The sequence below is a fragment of the Brassica napus genome, chromosome C5 (assembly GCF_020379485.1).
Source record: "Brassica napus cultivar Da-Ae chromosome C5, Da-Ae, whole genome shotgun sequence".
NCBI lineage: Eukaryota > Viridiplantae > Streptophyta > Magnoliopsida > Brassicales > Brassicaceae > Brassica > Brassica napus.
Window position 1 is genome coordinate 6,842,859 of NC_063448.1, and position 22,440 is coordinate 6,865,298.

A 22,440-nucleotide genomic window follows, 5' to 3' on the forward strand; every position below is an offset into this window, starting at 1 on the left:
ACAGGTTGTCTTTTTTTACTTTTAATCTCTTTTAACCCTTCTTCGGGACGTGACGGCGCGTATTTATTCATAGTCTAACCATATAAAACATATATAAAAGATACATGTTCCTGAAATTCTAAAAAGGAGTATATTACTGTTAACCGTACCAAGTACAATTACATTGCTTAATACTAAACCAGCTCATACTCATCTATATACATTAATATATTATTATATTACTGTTCGATGATTATTAGTATGAGTTTTATAAAACAATATGATATTTTTAATCGTTTTTTTTGTTTTTTTTTTGGCAGCTGGTTATATTAAAAACTAAATGCCCAATGGGATAAAGCGATTACAGCCGGAGGGAAACTCGACGGTAAACTGAAAAATAAGAAAAACTGACAAATGATAGATGTGTCTAAGGAGAGAAGAGACCCGTAAAAAAGCTTCACTTGTAGTCCTAAAACCTGAATTCGAAAGAACGCGATGAAGTCGAAATCGACGTTGAGTTTTAAGAACAGCTGAAACCTATCTCTGAAGATGTCTGGATCTCCCGACGTTGCAGTAAGGTGCGGAGTGGCTGCCGGAGTAGGACTACACACAGAGTCGTCGACGGTACAGCCTCTGAAAGATAGCAGTTGACAGAGTCGGGAGATGCTGAGCTTAAGTTGCGTTGCAGTGAGATGCGCGTGGGCTGTCGGAGTAGGACTACACACAGAGTCATCGACGGTACGGCCTTTGAGGTTAAATTGCTCGGTGAGCGGGATGGTGAGACGGTTGATACTATCTTCATATCCGGTTCCATAAATGTATATGAGACTTGATTGTGCAGTATGGATGAAGACCTCAGAGGGATTTGTCGTAGGGGGCCGTAATGATGAAATGTTAGAATTCGTGAGGCCCCAAAAAACTTGGCCATAGATGGAGGAGGCTTAAAGCCCAAATCATCAAGGGAGGCCCATACGATTGAGATTTTTTCCAGATGAAGTACGATGACCACTAAAACGGCCCGATGACGGAGACGGAGCCCCCACCAGTAACATGTTGTGCTCACCGGAGGCCTGAGGAGACTCGACGGAGCATGGCGGATGTGCAGTGCAGAGAGACCCACATATCTGTTGGGTCCAAGCTCGTGCTGAGCAGATCCGGATTTCACCCTCGAGCTAAGAGGTGTAGGAGCGACGATGAGGCGAGGAGCGACGGTGAGGCGAGGAGCGACGGCGACGGTGAGGCGAGGAGCAGCGACGGCGACGGTGAGGCGAGGAGCAGCAGCGACGGTGAGGCGAGGAGCAGCGGCAACGGGAGAGAGCCGAACAGGTCCTCCGAACTCGCACATGGACTGAGAAGATTCGGTGGTGACGGTGGGGCGAGGAGTGGCGTCGACGGTGACACGAAAAAGAGAAAGCAATGTCGTTTAAGAATTTGACTTTCAGCGTTCTCAATAAGAGGCTCTCTTTCCGGTTGCACGAGGTCTTCAAGGGGTCAGAGTAGCGGCTGTGGCGAGGGTAGATGAATCTTGAGCAGGTTGATTCATAGACACGACTCAACTCCATCGGAGAAGAGAGGAGAACCGGAGGTGACGAAATTTGAACTAAGAAAACTAAGAAAAGAACGACTGAGAAAGGAGCGTTGAAGAGGATGACGTGAGAGGAGGAACAGTGGCGACGCCGGCGAGCTAGGCCGTTGGCATCGGAAAACAGAGAAGGGAGTCGTGCCTCGAGCCATGTGTCAGAGAGTTTTTAAAACTAGGGCGAACTTCGTTTCATTTGTTCTTCAAAGGTTAGTGATGGTACTGCTGATTAGATTGGTACATAAGTGTATTTCATAACGAAATTATTATCATCACCAACTATATCGGACTTTAATGTCCAACTTGCATTATAGTTTGCTTTTGCATTGCTACCGACGACATTAACGTAGTAATTTTTTATTTTAGCTTTTCTGGCCTTTTTTTTGGCAAACTAGCTTTTCTGGTCATTGTCGATTTATATGAACACTTGTTTGATCAAGTACCACTAAATATTAATCAACCATTAAAATAACTAAATTATAATGACATAGTTTGCTTATTCCACTTGCCATAGGATTATTGTGTACTGTGTATTATATATTTCTCGAATTATAATGACCAGCTAGTTTGAATTAGTCTTTGTTGAGCATGTGCTAGATTGAATATTTTCATATCGAATTATAAAGAATAACAATATAACATTATCTGTTTATATACAAATAGAGACAAACTAGTGTATCTAAATTATTCTGTAATCCAGTTGATAGGCTGTATAAACTAGTGGGACCAAATATGCGTAGAAATTTGATAGTCAACATCACATAATGGAATCGACGTTCACTCAATACAGCAACAGGCAACAGGCAACAGGCAACAGGCAACAGGCAACAGGCAACATGCAACAGGCCCCATCATACTTTCCGAAGCAGCCTATGCATGTATCGAGACGGACTTTGAGAGAGTTAGACCACTTACAATGGGAGATTTATCTTAATGTCGATAAATATTATCAACTGTTGATAAGCTTACAATCGTTTATTGTAAAATTAAAAGATATAATGTGACAAAATCAATGTTAAAACTTATCAAAAACGAGTGTTTTAAAAAAAATGGATTCTTCTTGTACGACGTGGCGAATATTGATTAAACCAAAATATTAAATTTTTCTCTCAAAATTTAATTGCAAAGTAAATAGATAGATAAGTACAAGTATAAGAAATTGATTGGATGCTCATAGTTTGTTTTTTTCATCTCAATTATTTAACATCAATTATTACATATAATTATAATTATATATATATATAAGTTTTATATCAAAATTCATCATTTTTCATACTATACAAATAGAGACTTGTTTCATTTCATTTGGATACAGAAAAAAAAACTCATCTTTTTTACTATATTTTTGTTATTAGCTCCTACTAAAATTTTTTTTTATCATTAACCATCCTTAATTAGTGAAATAGATCTCAATAATAATCTTTGTAGCATCCAAAATTCTTCTAATTATCCTTTTAACTATCCAAATCCCAACATTTCTCAATTTCAAAATCAAACTTCCAACCAACCGCAACATGTACCAAACTATGGTTATCCACCAAATTTATTCATGTTGTCAGTTGTTCCAAACTATCCTCCCTATTATCAACCGAAATAATAATTTATATTAATAATATGTAATCACAAGAGAAAAAAAATAAAATAAAAATATAATAAATAAAATTGGTGGGGTAGGGTGTTGTAATTTTTATAAAACAAAACTATTATAGAAAATAAAAATTGAGTAAGTGTTGATAAGTGACGTGGAAGAAAGAGAAGACGATGTGTAAGAGAAAGAAAATGATGTGGAGTAAAAATAGGGTTGTAAACATACAACGTACATAGTCTTATGATATCTCATGATTTTAATAGTTTTTAACATATATTTATTATTCATATTAGTGTTTTGAGTTGCATTTAGGTGTCTACATTGCATATATTTGTCCATTTATGTGCATTAAAGTCTAAAGTGCACACTTGAGAAGTTTGGGGCGAATGCGTGAATAATCAAGACTCTGAGGACCTGTTTTGCAAATAAGCAAGAACTCACCATTGGAGCTCACGAGCTTTCTCCTCCAAGCCGATCCGGAGCTTGACGACACGGCGAGATTCGACCCGACGACGGCTAAGGCTGGGCTGACGATGACGTGTGGTTTCAGACCGTCACGGAGGAGAGCTCGACGAGGAAGACAGAGACGAGACTGAAGACTCATGCCAATGGAGGTTTCGGGGAAGAAGGCCATGATCGGATTGGAAGCTACGACGGCGAAGCTTGAGGCCACGGTGAAGATCGAGCACGGCGGAGGACCAGAACACGGACGGAGACTTGGAAGGTGGTTCATGGTGGCTTGGAGATTGATTGTGGTGGATTGCGACAAAGAGGAAGACCGCGGGTGGCTATAGCGGAGTAAGAGAGGCCGCGTTTTCACGGCAGAGACTCGGAAAATGAACAGAGAATACTGCGGGTTCACGACGCGGCTTGGACAAGGCCACGGAAACGAGGCAGGGAGCTTGGAGATTCGCCGCGGCCAGACGTCGTGGAAGTGAGAAGTCCGTGGTTCAGTCGAGCTGGAGGAGACAAGCCAAGATTTTTGATTTAATTCCGATTTAGTCCAGTTTAATCCTGGTTTGTGGGATTAAACCGGTTCGAGTTTTGCCTTCCTATAAATATATTTAGACCTAGAAACTTTATTTTTATCTCATTTTCTCTCAAGACTTTGTCTAAACTTGTAAAAGCTTGAATCTTTTGATAATCTAAAGAAGTACTTCATCTTATATTTGTGTTTCTCTTGCTCATTAACATGATTAGCCTTGATCCTTACATGAGTTTAAGGTTTCTCATGGAGATTAGTGAGTAGTGACCTTGTGATTCATGGGTTAGATAGATTAGGGTGATTAAGTGGATATTCAAGATGTTTATTGCTTGATTAACATTGTTCTATACTTGCTAAGTGTTCTTAATGCTAGATTAGACTTGATCACTCTCATCTAGACCTTAAGCTATTTTACGTCCGGAAGGTGTTTGTTAAAATGCTTGAATAAACTTAACATTGTCTTTTACATATTTGGCCAACGGCAGTTGATGTCCGAGATGTTTAAGTGGTTAGTAGACTTGTGATTTATGCATGCTTGAATGTGTTAGCCAACGGGAGTTGATGTTTGATGCATGACTAGCATAGGGATTATTATCACGGGAGTGGATTAATCTATTTTGAATGAGATCAAGACCTATAGGAACTTGTTGATTGAATGGCAACGCAACTTGTGTAAAGATAAAAGAGTTTTGATAGGCCTTGAGAAGCTAGAGTGTACTAAGAGGGTTGCTCATGCTATTTGCTATGTTTTCCTTGGGATGTTAAGTTGAAGGCTAAAAAGTGTCTCTTTTGGTTATAAGCACTCAATTTCAAACTTTTTCTACTTGATTGATTTTGAAAGTTTACTTGAGGACAAGTAAAGAGATAGTTTGGGAGAGTTGATGTCTCGCATTTTTACATCTTTTAAGCATTAATTTTCATCACATTCTAGCTCATTTAGATTTGATTTAGTATTATATAGTGCATTTGAATGTTCATTTGTATGTTTTCAGGTTTTGAAGTGGTTATAATGATTTCGGAGGAGATTAAGCCACAAAAGGTTGAAATATCAACATGGATGAAGGTCGTAAATATATTCTTTGAAGCTCATCTTTTGCAAGGACATAGGAAATTGAGTTAGCTTTCTAATGGAGGGAGTTTCAAGTAATTTGGAGCTGTATTGAAGAATTTTTAACCGATTTACTGGAGTCATATCAATCATACCGCAAAGCTAGGATGGACCGCGGGTGGAGGCCACGGATTGAAGCCGTCCGCAGATTTGGGCCAGTGAGGTCGAGTAAAGAAGGCATGGGCCGCGGGTGGAGGCCGCGGGATGAAGCCGTCCGCGGATTCAAGGCAGTGAGGTTGAGTTTAAGCAGAGATGGTCGCGGGTACGTGTCGCGGACGAGACCTGGCCGCGGAATTGGAGCATATCCGACCGTGGACTACGGCCGCGGACCGAGCCAGTCCGTGGTCAAGACCCAGAAATCACTTTACCCATTTTCTATCTTGGTTTGATCCGTTTTGTCCCGGATCGACCCGGTTCGATTCTATTGTCTATAAAAGGTATTTTAAGGGATTGAAAACCCTAGACTACCTAAGCTATAGTTTTGTAATTTCTCTTGTTTCTAAACTTGAATCTTGTGAATCTTGTTTGGTTTAAGTATTTATTTTGTTAACCTTTGTTTATCTATCTCTTAATCTCTTGTTTATCCAACAATCTATTATGGTTTTGTGTGGTTTCATGGAGATTAGTGAGTAGAACCTTTAGAGTTCTTGGGTTTAGTAGACTAGAATGATTAGTGCTTGATCTATGATGCTATGTGCTTAATCTAAATGATCTTTACTTGATTGGTGTGTTTAATGCTAGATATAGGTTGGAAAATCATATCTTGATCATAAGTTATTTCATGCCCGGAAGGAGATCGATGAAATGCTTGAAATATCAATCAAAGTGCTTTACTTGCTTAGCCAACGAGAATTGATGCTAAGGTTGTTTAGTGGCTATCAGGGCTTGTGATTCATGCATGATTTATGGTAATTAACCAATGGGAATTGATGTTAAAAGCTTGATTAGCATAGGAGTTATTGTCACAGGAGTGGATTAGCTCAAATTAGTGATCTTAGGCCTAAAGATTAGCAATTGTTGATTGTTTGAGCATCTTGAGATAGTATTTTATCACTCTAGTCAATAACTCGACCCAAGAGCTTGTCTTTATTTGCTTGTATTTTCTTTTAGGTGTCTTTCTATTTCACTAGTTTAGATCATAAACCTCTTTTTATTTTCTTAGATTAAGAAAGCTTGTGTATTCTTGGTGTTATAACTCTCTAGTTCTCTGTGGATTCGATCTTAAAATGCTACAATGACATACCATTCGATTGTGGTATTGTTGTCACATTAGGTTAATTGACTTGTGCTTAAACGCTTAATCAATTTGGCACCGTTGCCGGGGATCGAACCCGGGTCACCCGCGTGACAGGCATTGAGATAAGGATGCTCAGGTTAAATCTTATGTCACATCGGGCAACACTAGAAGGAAGAGAGCTCACCGGCATTGAGATAAGAATGGATCAAAAGCTGAAAGAGGTATTTTATTAGGATCCACCAACCCAGCTGGAAGGTATATGCAATTCGACTTTAGAACTTCATTTTGAGGATATTTGCTTGCCATGAGTTGAAGAGATTGCCTCTGATTTGAATTCTCATGTGCTCATCAATGAATGTTTTGATCTGATATGTGAAACTAGAAAACAAGATGACTTGAGAGTAGAAAAGCTTGTTAGAGATCATATTGAAGTTTGTTTTGACAAGAACTATCATTGTGCTTCAATTGATCTTGAATCTGAGTTTTTGATGCTTGATGAACCTAGACCTCTTCTTGAACTAGTTGATTTAGGGGATGAACTTGATGTTTATAAGCTCTTGCTTGAGATAGAAAACCCCCTTGCCAAAAACTTTCATGAGAATGAGAACATTGTGTTTTATTTGATTAATGGAGATAGAGTTGACTACTTTGTTAAAACTTCGTTTGAGCCTGTAGTTGACTTTGTGTCTCCACCAAATGCTTTTGATTCTTATGATCATCTGAACCTCAAGGAGCATTTCATAATTCATGTTACATCTTTAGTGAAGCTCTTTGAGAAAAAATCTGTCTATTTTCTATGGACAGTAGTGTGTTCCTTTGCATACTTGGTTCCTTGTTCTTGTAGGAGAAGGACCAAAGGTGCATTGCCTCAACCTTTTGATACTTATGATTAGCAAGCACACAAAGTCAAGCTAGAGACTTAAAACAAGCTCACTTTGGAGGAAATCTCATGTTATCCATTGTATATATTTCTTTATCTTTCCTTTTTAGGTTATTTAATAAGTACGGTTGAGGCTTTTCAGGTTGAATCTAGACACCTTCTTTCACTTCTCCGCTTCAGCCCATGTCTACAAGTGAAATAAATCTGAGGCCAAGGGTCATCTACCACCCAATTCAGCCAATAACTCCAAGTAAGTGTCACCCCAACCTTGTACATATTTAGTTTTCATGTTTATTTATTTCCCTTAGATCTCTTCTTTGAGCTTACTCTCACACAAGGGACTATGTGAAGTAAGTTTGGAGGAGAGTCTACTATCTCACATCATTTTCTGTTTTGTTTACTTGCCATGAGTCTCATGCATTGCATTGTGAATACTTATTTGCATAGAAAATCCATAAAATCTTGATTTTTTTTTTTAAATCTTCATGTAGTTTCACTTGATCCATTTGCATCTTTATGATTGAGTCTAGAAGCATTTAGATTTCATTCATGCATTGGGAGAAACCTTGTAAGAACACATGTCTAGAACTCAATTTGACATCCTAGCTAAACATATCAAATAGTTTAAGCATCTCTTGAAAAAAGCTTGTAAGCTTCGAGCCTTGAAAACTCTTCTTGAAACATGTTGTTTGCTTGATGATTGGCATTGTTCTTGAAACCAACTCCAAATGAACTAGGGCTTAATGAACTTAATCTCTCTTGCATATGGACATTTGCATACTTAATCATGGATATTATACACATTTGGGTTATCTTTCTCTTTTTGTATCAATCTTTGTTAACCCAAATGGCACTTCCATACCAATTAACCCTCACCATTCTTTGAAGCCAACATTAATTTGCTTGAGTGAGTATTGATAGCATGTCATGTGCAAAATCTTGAGAGTATTAGGAGCGACAATGAGTTGTTCTCATCTTTGGCTAGCATTAGGACCTCATTTGAGCTAGCCTTTAGGATGTTTATTGGGTTCATATGCTTGATTTTGATCTTGGGATTGGGATTTGAGTAAAAAAAAAAAAAGAGGGCTCTTGTGTTTATAAGTAGAATCCCCTTTAGAATAAAAGAAAATAAAACATGAAAAGAGTGGGGAAAAGAAAAATAAAAGAGCTGAGTGAATAAAAAAAATCCCTAGTTGGCTAAAATAAGAAATGTGAATGTGTTCATTGGGTGAGAAATGAAAGTGAGTGTATCTTTGGGTTTTGGGTTGATGAAAAGAATAAGGGTTGAGCTTGAAATCATTTAGGAAATGGGTAGAATGATGAGAACAAGTCATTGTATGCATAAATTGCTCATTTTCTTAGATAAATTTTGCATAATATTCTTGTTCCTATTCTTGAGTGTGAGTCACCATAAAATATGCATTTGAAAACCCTTGCTTCACATTAGACCATTTTGCTCACCAAGCCAAATGATTGAGATCATGTGCCCATTTGTGAGAATTCACCTTGTGTGTGTGTGTGTGAATCAATGTGAGAGTTGGTTGAAAGAACTTGTTGGTTGATGAGCATTACAACTTGTGAAGAGATAAAAGAGTCTTGATAGGCCTTGAGAAGCTAGAGTGTAATAAAAGTATTTGCTCATGCTATTTGCTATGTTTTTCTTTGGGATGTTAAGTTGAAGGCTAGAAAGTGTTCTTTTGGTTATAAGCTCCCAATTTTAAATATCTCCCTCTTGATTGTTTTTAAAGTTTACTTGTGGACAAGTAAAGGACTAGTGTGAGGGAGTTGATATCTCATGATTTTAATAGTTTTTAACATATATTTATTATTCATATTAGTGTTTTGAGTTGCATTTAGGTGTCTACGTTGCATATATTTGTCCATTTATGTGCATTAGGGTCTAAAGTGCACACTTGAGAAGTTTGGGGCGAATGCGTGAATAATCAAGACTCCGAGGACCTGTTTTGCAAATAAGCAAGAACTCACCATTGGAGCTCACGAGCTTTCTCCTCCAAGCCGATTCGGAGCTTGACGACACGGCGAGCTTCGACCCGACGACGGCTAAGGCTAGGCTGACGATGACGTGTGGTTTCAGACCGTCACGGAGGAGAGCTCGACGAGGAAGACAGAGACGAGACTGAAGACTCACGCCAATGGAGGTTTCGGGGAAGAAGGCCATGACCGGATTGGAAGCTACAACGGTGAAGCTTGAGGCCACGGTGAAGACCGAGCACGGCGGAGGACCAGAACACGGACGGAGACTTGGAAGGTGGTTCACGGTGGCTTGGAGATTGATTGTGGTGGATTGCGACGAAGAGGAAGACCGCGGGTGGCCATAGCGGAGTAAGAGAGGCCGCGCTTTCACGGCAGAGACTCGGAAAATGAACAGAGAATACTGCGGGTTCACAACGCGGCTTGGACAAGGCCACGGAAACGAGGCAGGGAGCTTGGAGATTCGTCGCGGCCAGACGTCACGGAGGTCAGCAGTCCGCGGTTCAGTCGAGCTGGAGGAGACAAGCCAAGATTTTTGATTTAATTCCGGTTTAGTCCGGTTTAATCCCGGTTTGTGGGATTAAACCGGTTCGAGTTTTGCCTTCCTATAAATATATTTAGACCTAGAAACTTTATTTTTATCTCATTTTCTCTCAAGACTTTGTCTAAACTTGTAAAAGCTTGAATCTTTTGATAATCTAAGGAAGTACTTCACCTTATATTTGTGTTTCTCTTGCTCATTAACATGATTAGCTTTGATCCTTACATGAGTTTAAGGTTTCTCATGGAGATTAGTGAGTAGTGACCTTGTGATTCATGGGTTAGATAGATTAAGGTGATTAAGTGGATATTTAGGATGTTTATTGCTTGATTAACATTGTTCTATGCTTGCTAAGTGTTCTTAATGCTAGATTAGACTTGATCACTCTCATCTAGACCTTAAGATATTTTACGCCCGGAAGGTGTTTGTTAAAATGCTTGAATGAACTTAGCATTGTCTTTTACATATTTGGCCAATGGCAGTTGATGTCCGAGATGTTTAAGTGGTTAGTAGACTTGTGATTTATGCATGCTTGAATGTGTTAGCCAACGGGAGTTGATGTTTGATGCATGACTAGCATAGGGATTATTATCACGGGAGTGGATTAATCTATTTTGAATGAGATCTAGACCTATAAACTTGTTGATTGTTTTGTTTGAACATCCTAGATTGAACCTTGATCACCTTATATCAATTATCTTTGCCCATGGATACATCCTTAGCATTTGATTGAAAGTTCTTGCACGTATTTCTTGATTGGATTTGAGATCACCTTGTTTATATTCCTAGGACATTAGCTTGTTACAAAATCATTCATATTCTTGTTTGCTTAGATTAAGGAAGCTTGTGTATTCTTGGTGTTATAGATCATTAGTTCCTTGTGGAGTCAATCTTAAAATGCTACAATAACATATCATTCGATTGTGGTATTGTTTGCACATTAGGTTAATTGGTGTGTGCTTAAATGCTTAATCATCTTAGAGAGAGGTTACTTACTTAGTTCTTGTGTTTTTTTTGGGTGTAAAGGTAGTTAGAGAGATGTAGTACTCGCTGGTCTTTCACAATTTGCTTAATATTCGATATCTCAATTATTGGTCTGGAATAAAAAATGTTCATTCTGTTATGAACCAGATTGTGGATGGCTCATAACCAAGAGATTATGATTTGTAATCTTTCCATTTATCTATGACGGTGTAATCTCCTATATAAGGAACCTCTATGTTATGAATAAAGGTAGACTTTTCCATTACTTTTATAACACATTATCAGCACGATTGATCTCTAAAACCCTAAGCTAAACTCGCGGACTGTAAAGAAACAGTTTGGACCAGTCCGCGTAAGGTTCCAGTTTGTACCAGTCCACGTAAGCTCATTCTCTTGGTGGTCCATTCAACTCATCAAAGGTTTAAGGTATACCTAAACTCTAAGAACCCAGAATCGAATGAACTAATGTTCAAAGTGAAACCCTAAATCTGTAAACCCTAAATTACGTGTTCATGGATTGTTTTTTTTATTTATTGAATGTTTCTTTGAGGTTTAAATCCGTGTCAGTTAGGATTGATAGTTTTTATAACCTGATTGAATGATTTGAAGTTTAATATTACATGTTAGAATCTGCTATAATATAAACCCTAATTCGAATTGATAAACTCTAAAATAGAATCTATGTATTGCATAATCCAAATTGAATGTTTTGAGGTTTCATATTATACTAGGTTGATAGTTTCATGATATAATCAATTGTTCTGAGGTTTAAGATTATTTGCTAGAAGCTGATTGATTGATAAAACCCTAATTTCAAATTGAAACCCTAAACCCTAATTTGTGTATTCCTAAAATCAGATTGCTTGATTCTATCTTGCTAATATCAGCCTTGAAACTGATAAATACCAGCCTTGAAACTGATTAATAAAATTGATAGAATCAGCCTTGAAACTGATTGTTTTGGTTTTTCATTATTGAATCCCTATTTTTGGATCAAAACCCTAAATTGTGTAATGCTTGAATCCGTTTGATTATTCTTGATTATTGATCCAACTGCTAGTCTTGATAAAACCTAATTGAATCTGATTGTTAGTTTAGCTAAATCTTATACCTGAAACTGATTGATTAATTGCTAAACCTTGATTGAATGTTTTAATATTACTCTTGCACATATAGAATCCGATTGCTAAGAATGAGTGCATCATATCTACCTGGCCGTGTGGCCAGTTTGCATCATATATCATCCTGACCAACATGTTTATGTTATGTGCATGATCTGATTATTATCACCTTTGCATGATCTGATTGTTTTAAATTGAGGTTCCATAATTCTACTTCTGTACATATAGAATCAGTATGCTAGGTTTGCATTATAATCATATGGCCGCATGAAAACATTTAGAAATTACTTGTTTGGTCGATACCCTTGCTTGATAAATCTGTGTGACTTATTATGCATCATATATCACTTTGGCTGTGTGGCCTTATTGCATTATATCACCTTTTGCCGTGTGGCTTGTTTGCTTATTAGAAATGTATTGACTTGATAGCATGTTTTGTTTATGTCCGTATGTTAAATATTTTATGAGATCTAAAATTGATTGATATATGATTTGAGATGTCGAAAATCAACCTGGATTTTGATGCCCTAAATATCTCTGGAGATATTTATTTACGGTGGGCATTGGATACAAAGATTATCCTAAAGTCAAAAAGACTTGGTGAATGTATCATAGAAGTCAATAATGCCAATGAGAAAGATTGATACAAGGCAATATTAATTATTAGCCATCATCATATTAAGAGTCTCAAACATCAGTATCTGACTATAGAGAATCCTCTAGACCTTTGGACAGAGTTAAAAATCGAGATATGATCACCAAAGAACGGTGTTATTACCAAAGGCCCTATTTGATTGGAGGAATCCCAGAATCCAGGACTATAAGTCTGTAGATGAGTCTATTGCTAGCTGGACAAAATAATGGATTACTGATGAGAAACAGTGAATTGAGACCTCTTGGATTAACCCCATTACCTGATACCAATAAGGCCGCAGAAAAAAAAAAGGTAACTACGTCCAGAATGATAGACCACACGGCCATGGCCGTGGAGGGTGGAAAGGACGTGGCCATGGCCACTATAACACATTTGGCTGTGGGAATCACTATGGCAGAGGTCGTGGGTATCAACCCAATTTGAGCCATGGTCAAGGCAGTGGCCATGGTATATCCCTTAAACCACAAAGCTCGACCAAATCAGTGTGCCATAGATGTGGAATGGGGAACCATTGGGCTAAGATATGAAGGACTCCGAAAGAGATTCTAAAAGGGAAGAATCTTGAAACCCACTTGATCTATAAAGATGGTGAAAATAATTTCGAACATGATCAAGATGAGCTTATGGAATATGTGACTTATTATTGCCTAAAAGAATCAAGTTGATAATCTGATTTCGACATCAAACTTGTGTGATTGCTTTGCTTGTATGTTTTCTCTGATTTTTATCTCCTTGAATTTATTTATATTACATTGTCTGCTTAGATCAAATGAATGAATGATTTTTCTAAATGAGTACACTGAAAAATGCCAATTTAAGTACTAAAGCAGGTATCGCCAGTCTGAAAGAAGACTATGGCTAGGCTAATATATTATTGCCTATGGGTATGCATCTAGAAATCAGGGATGCCTTATATTCACCCAACTCTAAGAGCAAGAGCAGCCTATTGAGTTTTAAAGATATAAGAATGAATGGTTTCCAAATTGAAACAATGGGCGAAGGAAACAAAGAGTTCCTTCAGATATATGTATAAAATCGCCCAAGGCCATAATAAGTCCTAAAGACTATACCTGCATTCTCTACTGACCTAGACTATGCATAGATAAGTATGATAGAGGCTAAAAGCCTGCAAAAAATATACACTTTATGGCACGACCGGGGATTGGCCATCATGGTCCAAACATGATGCGAAAATTGATATTCAAAAGGCACACATTAAAAGATAAGAAGAGTTATCCCAAAGAATCTCACGTGTGTATCATGTACACAAGGGAAACTCATTAGGCCATCACCAGTAAAACGGCTATGAGCCCCTTTTTCATAAATAAAGACTATATGTCTAGATAATACTGGTGAATACATGTCCCAAGCGTTTAAATGATTATGGTATGTCCATGGGGGTAAGTGTGGACAATTCTGTGATACATGTTCATACCAAGAACGGCTTGGTCGAAATCTCTTAAAACGCAAATAGTTGATTGATAGACCATAACTTATGAGGTCAAAACTCCCATTCACAGCTTGGGCCAAACAAAATTTACATGCACCAAAGTTAATACGCCTCAGGCTATTTAGTGAGCATAGATATCCTCTATCACAATTATTAACGGCTCAAGAGCCAGATATACTCCATCATAAGACATTTGGATGTGTTGTCTATGTACTAATTGCTCCACCACAGAGAACTAAGATGGAACCTCAAAACGAGGATGGGATATATGTTGGATATGATTCTTCCACAATAATAAAGTACTTTGAGCCAACTATGAGTGATTATATTTGAGGCCAGGTACACGGATTATTTTAAGACCAGGAGGAGAAAAAAATAATAAAACCGGTAAAAGAATGGTAAAATAAATATAATGGAATCAACCATCAATGTCTTGGCAAGATCCTCAAACTAATGAATGTGAAATAGACGTCCAAAGATTATGTATTTACAAAGCTAGCTAATCAAATGCTAGACACATTTGCTGACCCGAAAAAGAATGACTAAGTCATATATAAACCAGCTTGTAAAGCACCAATGAATTTGATGTCCAAGAAGAGACACAATCAAGTTGCTACAGAGTCTACACAACGTATGAAACGTGGTAGACCAAATAGGTTCCAAAAGATAAGAATCCTCGGAAACAAAAGAAAAGTGCAGAGAATGATAATCAAAATCAAAATCCGAGGTTACTAAGGAAATCATCCCAGACATGGAGATAAGGCCGGCCGGCTCTAAGGTACAAGTACCAAACAATGTAGCTTGGGACGCCAAGCTGCAAAGTATTAAAGGTCCTGATAAATAATGAATCTCAATCGATTATATCATGTCTGGAACATAATGGAATCAATAAAGAATGTCGACATAAGATGATTTATTTGCATACAAGGTAGCACTTGAATTTATGAATATAAGCGAGGATCATGAACCCACGTTAATATAAGAGTGCGCACTCGTTGAACATATTGGATTGAATAGAAACGTGAGGTTAAATAGTTTAAAGAAGAAAGACGTATTTGGCCATATGATTAAGACGCCATATGATGTCAAAACCAATGGATATAAATGAATCTTGTGAGGAATAGAAATCGTGACATATAAAGCTGATGTTGCACAAGGATTCTCACAAAGACCAGTAATAGATTATGAGGAGACATACTCCTATGTGGTGGATGCAACTACTTTTAGATTTCTCATAAGTCTGGCTATATAAGAGAGAAAATTAGACTTGAGGCAAGTTGATGTAGTGACTGCATATTTATATGGTCTACTGGATAATGAAAGTAGAGGGTATTGAGCTGAAAGTACAGCAGATTGTGGATTGCTCATAACCAAGAGATTATGATTTGTAATCTTTACGGTGTAATTTCCTATATAAAGAACATCTATATTATGAATAATGATAGATTTTTCAATTACTTTTATAACACATTCCTTAGTATTCATCAAGTTGACGGCTTTTTTAGTCTCCTTAACACTTAAATATTTTCTTGAAACCATCTAAATAATTCCTTAAATTTTGAATCTTTTTTTTTTAAATATCAACTTATAAGTTTTTTTAAAACATCTTATAAACTTATAAAGTGTAAACCCTTTCTCAAAAAAAAAAAAAACTTATAAAGTGTATGTTGTTATACGAAAGCTTCTATAAAATTTTAAAAGATTATAGTAATGCAGTTACAGAACATAAACATTACACATATTACATATAGGTAGTCTCGTCCAAATGTCTTCAAAATATATAATCGGCTGAGAAATAATGTAAAAGTGGCTGTTCAAAATATCGAGAGACTAAAGTTAGGCCTAATTTACCGAAATTTTTTTTAGTCAAAGAGAATCAAACAAGCTGCAACTGTGAATCTCTCTAATCCTTATTTCATTAATTCCAGTCAGAAAATTGACTATGTTATGCATGTCCCTCGATAATTATATGAATATGTTATGTCAATACCATATGCGTATTTAAATGTAGAAGAAATATTAATTTTTCCTTGACTAAAACTCAAGGAATTCATTTTTTCCTCCAAAAATTATTAAATACATTCAGAATTTTCCTATGTCAACCAAAATGCATTCAACTTTTGAATCGCATTAATTACTGATTTGCTATATATAGTTGAGAAACTTTTATTTCATTTAACATTTGCTTCATAATTGAATTTAAATATTTTTCTCGTTTTTAAAAATAAGATTTTTTTGATTTTTTTTTGTTTCGCAAAGATAGGTTTTTTATATTGTTAAAATATTTTTTTTATAATTTTGAAGAACATTAATTGAAAATATTTGAATTGATTAAATTTCTAAAAAATATTAAAAAAATATATAATAAAATAAAAAATAAATTAAATTATAAATATTTATTAAATTCTTAGTAACCTAAACACATTACAGTAAAGAAGCAGTATCAAAAATCTCAGCCTTTCCAAGAATCAGGGTTTTTTCGATGGAACTCGCGGCAAGTAGGCTCATTTACTTCCGACAACAGTGGTCTTCTTTCCAGATATGTCTCTCCGAGTTACGAAGCAGTAGTAAGCCCTTTTATTTACTTCACTCAAATCTTCTTACGGATTGTAATGTCACTCGAATACTAAAGACCAGATCTTTACTAGTCCTAGGATGATTGAGAGAGTACTTCGTTGGGTAGATTTATTCACTACTGTTAGTGTTTGTTTTGATGATTGAAAGTTTGAAACTTTTGGTGCTATTTGATTTCAGAGCTGTGCTAAGCTAAAGGACAAGAAACCAAAATCTGAGTCAGCATAAAACAGTCTCTTAGTTTATGGAGTTAGAGGCGTTTGGTTAAGATGGGTTCGCTCTGTTGTGTGGCTGCGAAATCAGATAGGTCAGATTCTTCTGCAAGTCGTGACTTTTCGTTTGGCACTCATGAGCCTTATTGGACGACTAATACAAGTTTCTCTCCACCTTCTTCGAGATGGGATGTCCCCGATGGTATTAGCTTATATGGTTCTTCTTCCACATCATCAAACGCTAATCTTCTTCCTAGTCCCAACCTTTCTCAGACTCTTCATTGGAATGATTTTGAGTCTGCTACAAGAAGAGGTTCGTTTTTGTTTCACTAAAACTCACACTCTGTGTATCTTTTTGTGTTTTAACATTTGTGCTTCTAATTCATCTCTGCAGATCAAGCTCTTAAGCAACTACCGTCTTGTTCTGACATTGGTGACTCTGAACCTAACCGCAACTTCTCAAACCGGCGATTTTTCATGTCTAAACCGGTTCATCCTATACATTCTGGTAATGCTAGAGATGTGACATCTGACTCTGCGGATGCTTGCAGTTGGAGCAGCGGGAGAACAAGCAGCATTGATTCTATGGATGTTGTTCTTGATTGGGATAATCATAACTCTACCAAATCACAACGAGCAGCTTCGAGTACATTTAGATGCGGTTTGTGTAACAGATACATCTCACAGAAACCGAGACATGCCCGTCGCAGGAGTGCTTCCGTGTCAACACGTCTTTCACGCTGAATGTCTTGACCAAAGGCTCACCGCAATGACCCACCTTGTCCAGCATGTATCAATCAGGAGGAGAGCAGTCCAGATCACACAACGTTGTCTTTAAGCTTAAACCGTTTTGTGAAGATGGGCCATCATCTACAAGACAGTGGGGCTGTGCTCAGGTTGGGGACTGTGTTGAAAGTGCTGTTAATTTGCCGCCGAGAAACACCATGATAATGATAAACAGGAACAGGATGAGGAAAAACCTCTCGTTGAGAGGAAGCTCAAGCAAATATTCTCCGAGAAAAATGAAGAGAAAGTAGCTCATTTGTGGAACATTTTACTAATCAAGTCTCCTTTCTGCATTCTAGAGGGAAAGAGAAGGTTTAATGGTAGCTGGAAATAGAAGCAGAGAAATCAAAAGGTTGATTCTTTGACCTACTTAAGCTTTTAACCTTTTGACAAGTGTCACCAAAAGGACTGTATGTAAAGTATTCATTTTGGATAACTGTAAGCAAATTTGTTTAGAGCTTTGATGGTCATTTTTTTGCGTCTTGTAATCATTTACTTGCTGGCGAGTGGCGACCATCTTAATTAACCGGTTTATTATCCAATCGTTAAGTTTCTTTAGTACGGTTTATGTGCACAGCTGTGTAGGCTTTTGCCAAACCAATATATTTAGACAGCTGGGGTAAACTCGAGTGTGGTGGTTACAGTTTCCTAGCAATCATATCGACATGTGCATATGTGTTCTTCTGCTTCTTTCTTTTTGCGTGGCCTTTACGCACATATTGGGTTCGCCATTGCCACATTTTCCGAGGAATTGACCGGTAAAATCGCACACTCCTCTTCTTTCCGGACCAGCTTCCAACTCTATTGTTGTGTATACCGACCGCAAGAGATTGTTAAAAATTGTAGCGATTTTTTTTTTATTTTTTTTTGTCAACAATTGTAGCTAAATAAATTTAGATAAATAACTGATGAAGATTAAAATTACCATAAACAAAGTAACTGATTTCATGAATGAAAATGTTATTTTATGACTTGCATAAACTTGATAGTTTTTTCTCTAATATCGTAAAAATATCTCTCTTTTGTAAACACTATACTACAATCAAGATATGATAAAAATAGCTGTTCAAAATCAATTATTGGAAAAACGAAAATAAATGTGAAAATGGAGCTAGATAGACAAAATAGTGATTTAGATTACTGTTATATTGAGGAAACTAAAAGTACTGTTATGTTATTCCAACTAACAGTACCACAACAAGGATCTCAGTGTTCCCTAAATCCAAAGGGAGAGACCTTGACACATGCTTATAGAGATGGTTCAACACGTTGCGATGTCAAGCTTTTTCCTAGGGTTAGAGATTCGGGAAAAGCTTATGGCTGCTGATAGAAAAGCTTCTGTAAATTCAACGTAAGAACTTATAATCATTGTTATGGGGGCTGCGTTGTGGGATCTGTCTTGGATGAGGATTATAAAGTGAATGGCGTGAAGCAGTTAAGAGCTGTGGATAGCTCAACGTTTGAAGAAGAATCACAAGGAACAAAGCCTACAGCTACGGTTTTAAGATTCTCATCTTCTTACAATTTTGATAAAAAAAAAAAAATCTTCTTACAACTTACAGAAAGCAACCAACACCTTAGCCTATACATTGAATGCAATCTCTGTTTTGTTTTGTTTGTTTGTCGCAATGAAACGAATCATATGGTATTCAAGTTCATCAACCAATCTTTTATTGAAATTGGAAACGACATAGGAAAAAAAAAACCAAAAGAATATACACAAGTTCCTTTCTAAAACTGAAACCTAAGCCTCTGTTTCATCTCGAGTGTTCGAGCCACCCTCGCTTCTTCCTCCTCCGTCTTCTTCTCCGTTTCTCCTTTCGCCGGCACCAACAGAGAACCCAATTCAAACCCCTACTTTCTTCTCTTCCTCCACTTCTTCAACAGGCATCTCGTACCTACATAGCGGACACGTGGCGTGTCTCCCCAGCCACTCCTCCACGCACTTCGAGTGGAACCTGTGCTTACACGGCATCTCCGCCGCCACGTCACCTTCCGACCACTCGTCGAGGCAGATCGGACACGAGCCTCTTTTCTCCTCATCTTTCCCGATCACGACACGTGGCAAGCTCTCCACCGACGATTTCGACGCCGGCGACCTCCCTTGTTTCTCTGAAAAGTCGCCGTTCAAGAACTCCCCCAAAGCCGATCTGTACATCACCACTCTTCTGTTCACCTGATCGATGACGATCTCTCTGTGTCCGGTCGTCTGATCGGTATCCTCGTCGGCTTCGCCGGCTAGAGCTAAGATCAGAGGTAAGAATCGAGAGTGACCTTCGCCTCGTGGGATCATCCTCTCGAACAAAGCCGAAAACTCTGCAAAGCCCGCCTCAGAAGACATCACGTAAACACCTAAACAAAGATCGTGAGAGTGAAACGAAGGATCTTTCTCGAGAGAGGAAACTGAGAAGAAGGCGAGAAGGAGAAGGAAGCTGAAAGAATTAGATACAAATCGGTGAATAACGGCTTAGAGATTTATATATGTTAGCGAAAGGTTTTACCGTGTTCACGAGGAAGCTGGTAAAAAGGAAATACACGAAGGTTACAGAAGAATCTAGAAACCGCTTTTGTTCAATCAATCAGTGTTTAAATATTTAATATTTTTTTCGTTATCCCAAATCTTATCCTCTTTCATTACAGGGACACAAAACAAAGGCTGCAACTAGATTTACTATTTTTGTAATGGAATGATCAATTCCATAATTGTTTTTATCATTTAACATGTCCATCAATTCCGAAAAAAAATTTAACCAAAAAAACATTCCAAAACAATTTTGATAAAGAATAAATGAAATGAATACATTCCATTTTTGTACTGCATTTCATTCATCTTATTTCATTTCTCTTTATTCCTTGTATTCTTTTTTTTATCTGCCAGTTACAGCCAAAGACTAGATATTTTTACTACCGCTCTCATCTACGTTGTAAGTCTGGTCAATATAAATTCGCTGGGAATATAATTAAACTTACAGAAATAATTTTCCATATCACTAAATCATATCTTATGACAAAGGTAATGTATAATTAAAAAATAATAACATTTACTAAAAAAATTTATATTTGGATTTAGAGTTTTAATTATTTGTGTTTGTGGCTTTGTTAATTTAAAAGTGAAAATGTAATAAAATTAAAGTGACTTAGCTTTTTCTTAAATCAAATTAGTTTTTATTTTGAAAAAAATAATATAGTACCCCCTCCTCCGTTCTACTAAGATAGAAGTTTTAGGAAAAAAAAAATTGTTTCACAAAGATAGATTTTTTTATGTTTTCTATACAAAAAATTTTAAATTTTAATAAAATTAATTGAATTTATTAGACTATTGGTTAAAAACATTATAATTTAATAATTTCAAAAATGATGCATGATTAATGTGTTTTTTTAATATGTGTGAAAATACCAGAACATCCGTATTTAAGAAACATCCGTATTTAAGAAACGGATGTAGTATTAGGTATTTTTGGATTATTTTAAAAAGTGCTGTTTTAAAATTTTGCCCTTAAATTTCCCAATATTCCATTTTCTATATGCAAATCTGGAGGTTTTCAAGTAAAATATGCAAATCCGGAGGTTTCCAAGTAAAATATGCAAATCCGGAGGTTTTCCCTCGGATTTGAGTCTTTGTATTTTTAACTAAGAAATCCAAACAAATCCATTCAAATCCATTATAAAATCAAATATATTAGTAAATCCGTATGATTGAATAACACTTGATTTGATACAGAATTTATTAATCATTAAACCAATAACACATGATTTTAATACAGATTTGAAAATCATAGAACCAATAACACTAGATTTAGTTCGGATTTTCAAATCCATTAAAATACAACAACCAATAACCCCTACTTAATATACACTGAAGTTTCATTAAAAAAAGTTTCATATCTCTGCAGAGCTGTTTGACTTTCGATACTTCTCGAATGGGTATCTCACTATCTTGCATGGTTGCATTGACTTTTATCTCTTCACTTCAGTTCAGTGTCTTGGAACTCGTCTAAAACCTTGTGCCCTCTTTCCAATTCGAATAGTGAGTAAGTGGTATCGTTCTTCTTACTCTATTCTTCTTCCATGTGATCGTCCTTTGTGTTCCTTCACAATTTTGGACCCTTTTCTCAGATACGTCCTTTAAACCGTTTGGCACTGAAGCAAGAGGCAATTCCCAAGTGGAGAGTCCGAATGCCTGAAATTGGAGGAGCAGGAAGAAGGTAACTGCCAAAAGGATTATAATACCAAAACATCCGGATCATCTCATTAACTTTCAACACTTACAAGTTTATAAAACTACCGAGACCGGTTCAGGAGGTAGCTCCTTTTTGTGGCGCCACTAAAACTTGTTCTGTAATCTGAACTAGGGCTGAAGTTTCATGAAACATATATTGCTTTAGAATATAATTCCGTAATTTATAGGAATACCATTATTATATCATAGCTCATCCTATCAAATTTTAAGCATGTAAAACATTAGTCCATTGTACTCTCCACATGAAATTTGGAGTCTGGAAAGAGAAGATAAATTAGAAAAGAATACAACAAATCACTCAAATATAGTCATAACTGAAACTTAGCAAAGTGGAGTCGAGCATGACATCTTTCTCTAGGTAAAACTGGACATTCAATAAACTCAGTTCCTGATGTATGATGCAAAGGCAGATCTGGTGAACTTGATTGTTAAGCTCCGGATCTTTGTTACATTCGATGCCTGGAGTAAACCCAATGGCATCTTTAATCTCTCGAAGATCATATAATCCGTCGTCTGGTATGATTCCTAT

General features: G+C 36.9%; 1 protein-coding gene and 1 pseudogene across 1 annotated transcript; one reads left to right on the forward strand and one right to left on the reverse strand.

Annotated features, from left to right (window-relative positions):
• The first annotated feature begins 16,510 nt into the window (after nucleotides 1–16,510).
• Nucleotides 16,511–19,285, forward strand: LOC106430965 (annotated as a pseudogene).
• Nucleotides 19,286–19,325: 40 nt separating this feature from the next.
• Nucleotides 19,326–20,224, reverse strand: LOC106397503 (E3 ubiquitin-protein ligase MPSR1-like). The gene has a single exon (XM_013838092.3). It carries the CDS (start codon nucleotides 20,010–20,012, stop codon nucleotides 19,518–19,520), a length of 495 nt encoding a protein of 164 aa, XP_013693546.2. The 5' UTR covers nucleotides 20,013–20,224; the 3' UTR covers nucleotides 19,326–19,517.
• Nucleotides 20,225–22,440: the final 2,216 nt, after the last annotated feature.

What these genes read in the sequence shown, in the direction of transcription:
- LOC106397503 (XM_013838092.3), bottom strand. Translation starts at nt 20,012, where the DNA reads ATGTCTTCTGAGGCGGGCTTTGCAGAGTTTTCGGCTTTGTTCGAGAGG.